The sequence below is a fragment of the Aulonocara stuartgranti genome (genome assembly GCF_965226115.1).
Source record: "Aulonocara stuartgranti genome assembly, chromosome: 23".
In the NCBI taxonomy this organism is placed as follows: domain Eukaryota; kingdom Metazoa; phylum Chordata; class Actinopteri; order Cichliformes; family Cichlidae; genus Aulonocara; species Aulonocara stuartgranti.
Genome location: NC_138958.1, coordinates 8,162,919 through 8,174,044, shown reverse-complemented (window position 1 = coordinate 8,174,044; position 11,126 = coordinate 8,162,919). Strand labels below are relative to the sequence as shown.

Below are 11,126 nucleotides of genomic sequence, written 5' to 3'. Positions count from 1 at the left end.
GCGGCTGTGCGAGAGCCTCTCAGTGACGTAGATGTCATGAGACGGAAGTGAAAAAATTGTAGTCGTTAGCACTCCTGATGGTGACATGACAAATCAAACTGCATTCTAAAACACACAATCAGCGTCAGTGAAACACCAGGTATGTATTTAATGGGATAGGTTGTGCTGCGTTCAGTGTACAGCGTTAATGAAGAAGTGTTGTATACCGCCGGTTGTGCTTAATCTGTGCTCGTTTCATTGAACTGAATGAGCCCAGCCCACAACGGAGCTAATTAGCATGCTAAGTTTACATTCAGTGATACTTGTATTCAGTGTTTTGGCATTACTGAGCACTGTATACCTGAATACTGAGAGCTCTTTACGTTAACTTGTTAAAGCTTCTGTGTCAGTCTGTCAGCACTTTGCTTCTGTATGTCATGTGAACATTACTCTGGCCTAAACATGACTGTCACCCCTCATAAACAGATTCTTAAAGAAGCCTCCTTCACTAACAGCAACGATGGTAAGAGATGAGCCATTTACTATACTTGTTCAAATCTAGGCATTTCCAGTGCATGTGGAATTACAGTAGGTCAATTATTTACACATTTAGCCAGCAGAATAAACTGTACTCTGCTGGTATATCCTTCTCTTTTTGCTTTTGACAGCATGGCAGAGTGAAAATTAAAACTACAGCCCAGCAGGAGGAGGAGAAAAGAAAGGAGAGGGAGAAGAAGCTCGAGATATACGTAGCAGCACGTGATGCCTGTTTTTCTAAGGTGGAATATTAAATTTCCCTTATGTTTTAGTGGCAATACTGCAGCATGTCTTTGGGTTAGTGTAGGGGTGTCAAACATAAGACCTGGGGGCCAGAATCAGTCCAGCAAAGACTCCAATGTACTCCACTTGATTACACCAACATTAAGTAATAACTAAACAATTAAATGACAGAAAGGTTTTTCACCTTTTTTTTTCTTTTACAGTGGGTCTTTTAAAAAGGAGAATTTTCTGTAAAGAACAGCAATTTTTTTTTAAATCATGTACAAAAATTGGGGGAAAAAATCAAAAGATTTTGTTAAAATTCTGCTTCTCTTTATTTATATCTTATGAACTAAATGTGAAGTTACTTCTATACATTGACAGAAATTTGAGTTCCATAGGTGGTTGGTCAGAACAAGGAAAAAACCAATTCAATTTTGTCCACATTTGGATATCAGCCCCCTTTTATCCCTTTCTAAATTTTCATCTGTCTTCTAATGTAGTCATCTTTTAACAGTTGTAAATAGTTAACTAATGGACAGGATTTAAACTTAATGTGATATTCATATGTAAAATGTTTTTGTGGCTCAGGTGTGTGTCTTTAACAGATAAAAATGTGTTGTGTTTTTCTCCGCCTGCTTTTCACTCCATGTATTTTCCTCACCCTCCTCACTTTCTCCTGTTTGACAGAGAAATGAGGGTATCTGGGATGATGAGGCTCTTCAGCTCACCCAGCAGCTCCTATCATCCAATCCTGACTTTGCAACCCTGTGGAACTACAGAAGAGAAATCCTAATGCACCTGGAGACTGTGAAGTTAGTACTCACAGATTCATAGTTGAATCCCTTTTTACTGAATGGTAAGTCATTTGCGGTGTCACAGGAGAATGACGACTTTGTTTCCCAATATCCTCTGCAGAGACAAAGATGAAGTGCAGAAGATTTACGAGGCTGAGCTGTCGTTTACTGAGTCTTGCCTGAAAGTGAACCCAAAATCTTATGGCAGCTGGCACCACCGAGGTTGGGTCTCCGCCCGTTTGCCTCGACCGGACTGGGCCAGGGAGCTGACTCTGTGTGATCGCTGCTTGAGCCTGGATGACCGCAACTGTGAGTGGGAGAAAAAAATAAAAAGGAGCTGAATGTTAAAGATGTGTAATAATGCATTTTTTTAAAAGTAATCGATCTAAACCTTGTCCTTCACTACATTATTTTTACTCATGTTTCTGGCACGTTCTGTGTTTCTGTCTTGCCCAGTCCATTGCTGGGATTACCGCCGAATGGTTGTAAAGATGTCTGGCGTGCCTGTAGATCAGGAATTGGCATTTACTGATCGTCTTATTGGCTCCAACTTTTCCAACTACTCCAGCTGGCACTACCGTAGCACCCTTCTGCCTCTGCTTCACCCAGAGTCTCCAGAGCCCCCTTCACCATGCCGTGAGCCTCCGCAGTCCTCCCCCCCACCTTCTCCTCAAACCCATTCCCATCGGGTCTGTGAAGAGCAACTACTAAAAGGTAAACTGCAGTTCCCAATAGCAACTGATAGGGGGCAGTGTAAGTCTTTATTATCCTTAAGTAAAAGGTGTTATTTTGCAAATGAAGTCAGATTGTATATTCTATTACAGTGAAATTGTATTAACTACTTTCAGAATATGAGCTTGTACAGAACGCTTTCTTCACTGACCCTAATGACCAGAGCGCGTGGTTTTACTATCGCTGGCTGTTAGGCAGAGGTATGTCTATTGGTCGTAGTGTCTGTAAGTATGAACGAGAATACATTTCAGCTTTGCTGTGCTTTGTAAATCACAAGTTCTTTGTCTTTTTAACAGCGGAGCGTGAAGAGATGATAAGCTGTGTGTATGTGAATCGGGATGAGGAGAGAGTGGCTGTGGCCTTCTCCAGGCCTGTGAATGTCAGTATCTCCACTTTTTCTTCACTTAGAAAATGCTGTAATGGAATTCAGGATGAGCTGTTCTTTATTTTATTTTTTTAATAAGGTGACCTAAATAAATACCCTGGCATTTTAGGGTTCATTGTCCTAAAGAAATTAAATGTGACAATATTCTAAAGTAGACTTGCAGATACATTTTTTTCACATAAGTACTTTAATTTGTCCTTTTAGAAAATTATATACTCTTTTTTTTTTTTTTAATTTTTTTTAGTTAGTTAGATGTTGTAGATTTGTGATATGTAAGGGTATGAATATGCACTCACCATCTACTTCTTTAGCTACACCTTGTTAGTACTTTTTCCTCCAGAATTCCCTTAAGCCTTTATGACACATTCAAAAAGGTGCTGGAAGCACCTTCTCAAAGATTTAGGTCTAAAGAAGTCTATAGAGTTGCTGCAGATTTTCTGGCCACTCGTCAGTGATATGAATCTCCCGTTTCCTCACGTCTCAAAAGTTGTTTTGGTCTGAGATGTGACTGTGGAGGCCATTTCAGTACAGCGAGCCTCCTGTCATCTTCAGGAAAACAGTTTGAGATGATTTCAACTTCATGATACGGTGCGTTATGTTGGTGCAAGCAACCATCACAAGATGGGTACACTGTGGACATGATGGGACGAACTCAGGTGTTTAACAATGTTCCTTTCCACTAAGGGATCCAAGGTGTGCCAAGGAAATGCCCCCCAAACCATTACATCACCATTACCAACCTGCACTGTTGGTACAAGGCAGAATGGATTTGTGATTTCATGTTGTTTATGCCAAATTTGAACCTATCATATGAATATTGTAGCATATATCAAGACTCATTAGACCAGGCATGTTTTTTATTTGCCACTTGTCTAACTTTGGTGAGTCTTTGCAAATTAACGTTGCCTTTGTATCAACTTGAAGCTGTCTGAATTTTCTATTTTTGAGACCATTCACTACGAACTCTAGAGATGGCTGTGCAGGAAAATCCCAGTGGACCATTTCTTTTTGAAAGACTTACACCAGGCCGTCTTGCACCAACAACTTTGGTACTCAAATAGGTGTCACTTAAAAACACGTTTCAATTTTAACTTATGGTCTTGACCATGTCTACATGCAGTGAATTGCTGCCTTGTGATTGGCTGATTAGATGTTAGCTAAAAAAGCAACTAAGCAGGTGTACCTGATGAAGTGACTGGAGAGTGTAGATTTAGGTATTCATGATGTGCATATAATCATGTGCAAAGTGGAGTTTGTGTGTGAGCAAGAAAAGAGTTTTCCTCTGCTGTCATGGAGACTGTGACAGTTTTGGAAAAGTGAAGACTGGTAAGATGTGTCTGACCAGTTTTTTGTTGTTTTTTTTAAACAAAGTTGCCTTCATATGGTACCCTGTCTATTCTTGGTGAACGTTCTCCCTGCTTTTGTCCTGTCAGGCGCAGTCAGTCGGCTTGTTCCTCGTCCTTGACGGTCAGCCCCAGAGAGTGGAGTGGAGGAGTGTCCATCCGCGCTTTAAACAGAGCCCTGTCTGGGTATCCTTTTCCATTGTGACTTAAAACTGACAGGTTACCCCTGCAGAGAATAAGAATACTTTTCCTGGTGTGCTGCTGATTGAACAGCATACTGGTTTAGCATTCTGCTCTTATCATTCTGCACGTACCTCATGCTGCTAAGACTCTGTGGTATGTGCATCAAGAGAAAAGGTTTCATCATGAAACTTTGATCAGTGCACTGCAGTGGAATGTTATGTTGGCTTTAGCACACTAGTGAAGGGAGTTCCTTGTCAGAGTGCTTGTCAGAGTTTAGTAATACATGACATCATGTTTAGACTGACTATTAAAGTTGATAGCTGAAGTTAATACTTTTGGAAAGAGTATCTCTAAGATTAGCTTTGTTTCTGACCTCAGAGGCCAAGCTAACAAGATGGAAAAATGGTTAAAACTCCAACTGTATTAGTATGTAGAACAACTTCATTGCTTTATGGTTCATTGGCACTAGAGTAAAACTAGGATGGCAACCTCCTGGCGACTGGGAAAAATTGGTGGTTGCCTGGGATTTATTCAATACCAACTGGTTGCCTAGAGGTTAAATGTCAAGCAGCTTTAACCTTGCACAGGTTTGCTTGATGTGAGGCAACCTTGTTTATAGTTTTAGTACCACAACAGGTCACATTGTAAATGCCAATGTGAACCAATTCAATCACAAACTGTTAGCAGACTCATTCCATCTTATTACCACTTTATCACTTATATATATTTTTTGAAGATGGCAGCTGACAACAAGCAGTCACAGACCACCTCTGTCTTGTCTCAGTCTCAAACTACTGGTTTTCCTTGTGTGACTGTAGAGTTACCTTTACATTTGGGTGAAGAGTAGGGAAAAAGCAAATACCAGTACCATACAAATTGATACATGTTTCCCGGTAAGCAGTTAAAAGCAATGGGAGTAGCATATAAGGAGAAAAACTTTGGAGTAATAATCAGGATTTTCTTCTAAGTGTGCAGTATGTAACACATTGGTCGTAAGCAATGTGTAAGTGGGCACACTTAACACTGTCTTCATAGGGTGATGGCATTTGCACAGTAGTCATGGAAATGACCCTCATTGATATGCAAGCTCAGTAATTAGTAAAATGTCCTCGATATCTGTCATTCACATCCATATTCATTCACAGTTCCACGTGAATATTTTATTTTTTAAACCAGATGCAGTCATTCGCTCAGAAACAGGAGTCTTCTTTACCTTAGGCTGCTTCTCTCTTTGGTATATTCTAAAATGTTTTGTCTGAAACAAAGTGCTCAGTGCTGTTTGTAAATCTAAATGAACTTATTAAAGCCTCAATAAAGTTTGGAGATTTAATATTTTAGTCATAATGCCTAGCTCTACCAGGTTGCCGTATTGGCCCTGGAAATCAGCCATGGACTTAGTATGCACACTCACACTGTGGGCCTGCGCGGGTTTGCTTTAAAGTGACTAATTTATGTTCAAATCAAATACTTCCGTTTCACTTTTGGAATACATAATTCATGTTTGGAGGTTTTCTCTCCTTAGCAAAGGCTTAGATATGCAATCTGCCTCCTGGAACGATTAGCGACATCACCAATGAACGCAACCTGACTGTGCACTGGACTGAAAAACACACTCATAGGGACTGTGCTCTCTACACAGGTGACACATATACATATCTACCATGTTGTGTTCTTTGAAAGGCAGGATGATGACCTTCATGACACTGTGAACATTTAACTTTCATAGGTCGAACTGAGAGTTGGTGTAGGGACTCTGCTACAGATCAGGAACTTTTCAGGTACTTTTGTTTTTGGAACAACTGAAACATTTTGTAGTTGGCCTTCTTTAGGGATTAGGAACTAGATATGGTCTTTTTTTGCAGGAGCGAACTTTCAGTAGAAAAGACTTCTGTGCTACAGTCGGAGCTACAGTCGGTTAAGCAGCTACAAGAATTGGAGCCACTCAATAAATGTAAGTGCTTTTTCTTGTATGTTACAGGGTTTACAGGAAATCACCGGCTTCGCACAGAAACAGATCTGTGGCTCTTTTTTTACAATGTGTGCATGTGTATGAATTTTGTAAAACTCAGCAAAGCCTCGATTCAGACAGGCCACAAAGTTGAGCTCAGCCCACAATCAGCTGATAACAGGTGATCTAAAACAGGAGCCCATATCAGCTGAGACCAGCTGAGAAATATCACATAAAGTGTGCTATTTTAGGTGTTTTAGCCTGCCTACCCTTGCTGCTTGTTCTTCAAGCTGCTTTGCGACCTGCATTCACCCCTGTTTTTCACGCTGTGCCCTACTTATGCAGCCTTTATGTCCTTGTGCTTGCAGAAGCGATCCCCTGCCTCAGGCTTTTCATGTATGCGTGCAGAATGACAGATCAGAGCAGAACAATAATGCTAAATGTGAATCTGATTCCTGCATAATTAAGAATATGGCTTTGTTGTTGTTTTTAAGTACTAATCTCTTGAGTAATTGTTCTCTAAAAGAAGTGGAGCCCACTGGTAGGGCATAGAGACACTACTTGGGCTGACCCTGGGGAAAACTATGGAGTGAAACTAACTAAAATAAATATGATTTGCAGGAAAAACACACAAGCAAATGTTTGCTGATGCTATCTGGTTGACCTTTACGTCACTTTCTATCCATTTGTGTTGTCATTGATAAAAAATTGTGGGGTGTGAGTATTTTTTTCAGCTTCTGAAATGGAGAATCTTTAAGAATCTCTGGCCTATAAACATAATTACATAATACATTAGCATTATAACTGTGTGCAATGTGGTTGCGAAACTTTGCAGGTGTGTAGTTGACATTTTCATGAAAGGCAGCTTTGATGATGGGAGTTAAGGAACGTATTGGTGAGATGGTGTGCTTGTTCCCATTACAAGATTAGGTTGAGTATTGAAGTTTGATGTTGCTGGTGATAAAGGTCTTATACAACCACTGACTGCTAGCTTTGCCTCGGCAGGGTGCTTACTGACCATTATTCTCCTGATGAGGGCACTAGACCCTCTGGGATACGAACAGGAGATGCTTGCTCATTTTAGAACACTCAAAGTGAGTATAAACCACATACAGTACAGTATATGGGAATGGCAATAAATGCATTTGTCTACAATGCAGTCAGCAATCACTAATTCAATGGCTTCATTCACTAGGAAGTGGATTCCATGCGCTCTGCATATTACAGTGACCTGTGCAGCAAGTTTATGATTGAAAACACCATCCTGAAAATGGAGTATGCTGAAGTGCGCGTCTTCAGCATTTCTGACAAGGTTGGGTCAGAATAACAAGACATCAGATTTCCCTGAAACCTTTTTTGCTGATTAGGGAGGTGCTTAAATTTGATTTCTTTTTTTCTTTGTAACAGAACCTGACCACTTTATGCCACCTGGACCAGCTGTTGTTGGTTACCCATATCAATCTGTCCTCTAATCACCTGCAGCGGCTGCCTCCTCAGTTTGCCATGTTGCAGTGTCTCGAGGTGATGAAGCTGCAATTGAAATCCAATTTGCTCTCCTGCATGGACAGTGATTTTTTTCCTCTTTTGTGTCTGCACCAATAGATTAGAAAAGGAAAGACAGATATTGATGAAATTCTTCTCCTGCAATTCAATGACTTCTTCATATTTGCAGGTCTTGGAGGCTGATAACAACGCCATAGAAAACCTGGAGGGAGTTTATCACCTTCCCAAACTGGAGGAAGTCCTCTTGAAAAACAACAGTATCCTTAAGTTAGTAGTGTGTTCTGGATCTCCAGTCATCCTTCAGAATTAGTGTCATAGGGATCAGTTTATATTGTCTGTTTGTCTTTTCACAGGGAACTAGTGACTCAAGAAATGCGTTAATCAGTTCTGAGTGGCTCAGTGCTTCAAAACAATCCTGTAAAGAGTGCGAACAGCTGATGTAAAAGACACGCTACGCACTAAGATTGTGTTTACAGCATTTAGAAAATTGCACTTTTAACAAGACTCTTCAGCTCAATACATGAATAATTTATTTTACCTACGTCTGAATCGATCGGGTAAATAAAAACAGCACCGCAATTTCACCGAACAAACAGCATCATTAAGAAGCGAAGAAACATTTAACAACACATCATCACCACAGACTCCCTCCTCTTCATGCTTCACTTCCCCTGCTACACTTGGGAGGAATTAATGTGATTTGCAGGTTATGATGAGGATAGTTACTGTTTTTCTTTTTTTCCTCTGGCAATCACAGTTGCTATTTTTAGAAAAATGAATTTATATCTCAGTGTCATATTTGTCATTTAGATCTTACTTTTTACACCGGTGCTTGGAATATGTGCATCAGAGCTCATGTTATTCATTGTTACTGATGTTACCACAGCACACTGCAAGGGATTTTCATTAACTCAAACATGCAGAAATCTCTACATTGGCAGATCTTCAGACGTTGGCATCCTGCCCCAAGCTGAAACGCCTTGACCTCCGTGGAAACCCCGTCACTCAAACGGCCAATGTCGAGTCGGAGTTAGCCGAACTGCTGCCCTCAGTCACAGACCTCCTGCTCTGATCTAACGCAGGGCAGGAATCACTGCCATCTTTGTTCTGTCGTTCAGTTGTCCTTCACGTTCTGAGCTGTTTTTGGTGGTGAGTGGGTGTCATCTTGTGACTGTGTCTGTTCCACCTGTTTTGGAAAAATGTCAGTCACAGTGAACCCTGTTGGTCTGAAAGCCTCATACTTCGGAGCAAATGTCAGAACCCTCTCTAGCATCTTCAGCAAAAAGTCAACATTTCTGTGTGTGTGTGTGTGTATGAGTGAGTGCGTAATAACCAATGTTGCATTTCTTTGTTTGTGTGTGTGTACAAATGTCTTTAATGCAACAGACCAGTGCATGCAGAAACATTAATAATGAAGTAAACTAATTATGGATTGGCAGCGATGATGGCTTATTGCTTCCAAAAGTTTAATGGCTGACTTTAAAGAAAACGTTATACTGGGTGATCAGAGTATTGCATCACTCTCTACGGATTTTTTTTAAGGTCGGTTAATGCATTTGATTTATGACATTATACTGTTGCACAGTAAGTCACAGATCCAGTAATAAACAGCACACATTGTGTCACTGCCTTCCAGTAAGCCTCTTGTGACTTTTTTCCACTGAAAGAAAAATGCATGCCTTAAAGTAAAGGTTCATAATGGTTAACTCACATTTTGATCTTAACTGTCTCATTTCTGTAATACTGGTGAGGATGTGGTGGAGCTCAACTACAATGTAAAGTACCAGCCAGACTTTCTTGGTCTTGAACAGTAGTTCGATAATGCAGTTTGGCAGGTATACAACAACATTTTTGCTCCACCAAGGTGATTTCAAAAACATTATTAAATGAAAGCTTGTGTCATATATATCAGGATGGTGTGTAGGGTATCCCTAAAGATTTTTTGTAAAGAATGAAGAAGTGGGAAGCTTAAAAAACATCTACAGTGAAGAGTATATGAAAGTCATGTCCTTAAGAAATATCCAAAAATCCAGCAAAGACCTGACACAGGAGAGGTGCATCTGGCCTTTAGTTGATTCATCTACTGTGTGCTGAAGTCAATCACACAAGAAATGGATTGAGAATAGCTGGTAGCAGGTCTTAAGGAGTGATGAATAAAAAATTTGGACTCACAAGTTTTTGTCAGTATATACACAGGACGCCAGGAAATAGGTATAAGGGTGTGTCTACCGTCTGTAAATCATGGTGGAGGTTCTGTTATGGGGCTGAATTTCAGCCAGTGGCTGAAAAGCACAGTTGATTGAATTATGAATGCAGATAAGTATAGTCAGATTTTGAGCCACCATGCAAAAAAGCATCTATTTGGCGACGACTTCATTAATAACGGTGATCTCAAACACACTGCCAAAGCAGTAGACTCATACCCAGGGCACAGGCAAGTATTAAAGCAGTATGGGATCATTTTAACAGGAATTGGGGGGAAAAGTCAGCCAACATCCCAAAAAAGAGCGTTAAATGTCTTTCAAGACAAAAAAAAAGTACTTACTCTAAACTCCCGAAATCTTCATTTTAAAGCCTTGGTGTTTAGTTTTTCTTTTTTACCCAGATGTGGCCATATTTAGGAGCAGTATTTATTAATTATAAACTGCCAGGTGCATAGTGGAAATGACCATACAAAAGAAATATCCGACTCACTGGAACTGGAGCAAAGACTTTTTAGATGTGCTGTACTTGGGTTGTGCATGTTATTTGTCAGTTAACTCTATTACAGAAGCTTTGAAATGCACCACAGGTATAGAACGTTCAGTTCTGTGACTCCAATTAGCAAAGGTGACAGGGTGCAGAAAGGGTTGGGCTTCAGCTGCCAGTGCTGCCACACCTGTCAGTCAAGGTGGCCAAGGCTAACTTTAAGTCTAAACTAAATGAAAGCAGGTGGATTATAAAAAACAGAGAAAATAGCTATAGAGACCAAAACAGTTGTATTTGTCCTCTTGTTTAATTGTTTTACTTGGCTGCAAATATATTTTTTCTAATGTAAAGCTGGGCACTTAAACATAGAGTCTATATTATTCTTGGATGAACTTCAAATCCAGAAGCACCTAAATTTCACACCCAACTGGAGGTCTGAGCAATCTTTAGGAAAATTAAGTAGATATTATACTCCTTCCATTGATCATTTTTTTTCTTTTTGAGTAGGCTTATATGACAGGCCTGAAAAAATATGTATCTACTTTTATGTATGATTCCAAACTCAGGTGTGCCAGAGCGACTAGCAGTGTGTCACCCGGTCCACCCTTAACTGATGCCACCTTCATTGTTCATTCGTTTGCCTTTTCGTGGGAAGAGCTGGGATTTTGCAACACATCAGGTTTGTTTGACTGTGATGTCATTTTTAAGAAGGAATTGCATTAGGCGAAAACTTTTCTTTGGGAGTGTCTAAAAACAATAAAAGAAGCTGAGAAAAAATTAGAAACATGGCACACCTTTGTACTCAAAGA

At 40.1% G+C, this 11,126-nt stretch overlaps 1 protein-coding gene across 1 annotated transcript; it reads left to right on the top strand.

The window, feature by feature from the left end:
* Window positions 1–9,264, top strand: rabggta (Rab geranylgeranyltransferase subunit alpha). The gene is made up of 17 exons (XM_082525413.1): window positions 1–139; window positions 466–502; window positions 648–758; window positions 1,429–1,553; window positions 1,657–1,844; window positions 1,992–2,249; window positions 2,384–2,467; window positions 2,564–2,646; window positions 4,086–4,181; window positions 5,712–5,817; window positions 5,905–5,956; window positions 6,041–6,129; window positions 7,132–7,220; window positions 7,322–7,438; window positions 7,534–7,647; window positions 7,799–7,886; window positions 8,553–9,264. The coding sequence occupies exons 2-17, from the start codon at window positions 500–502 to the stop codon at window positions 8,699–8,701; spliced, it is 1,752 nt and encodes a 583-aa protein (XP_082381539.1). The 5' UTR covers window positions 1–139; window positions 466–499; the 3' UTR covers window positions 8,702–9,264.
* Window positions 9,265–11,126: the final 1,862 nt, after the last annotated feature.

What these genes read in the sequence shown, in the direction of transcription:
- rabggta (XM_082525413.1), top strand. An exon ending in CCTTCTCCAGGCCTGTGAAT is followed by an intron (nt 2,647 to 4,085) that starts GTCAGTATCTCC and finishes TTGTCCTGTCAG; the next exon opens with GCGCAGTCAGTCGGCTTGTT. An exon ending in CTCATTTTAGAACACTCAAA is followed by an intron (nt 7,221 to 7,321) that starts GTGAGTATAAAC and finishes TTCATTCACTAG; the next exon opens with GAAGTGGATTCCATGCGCTC.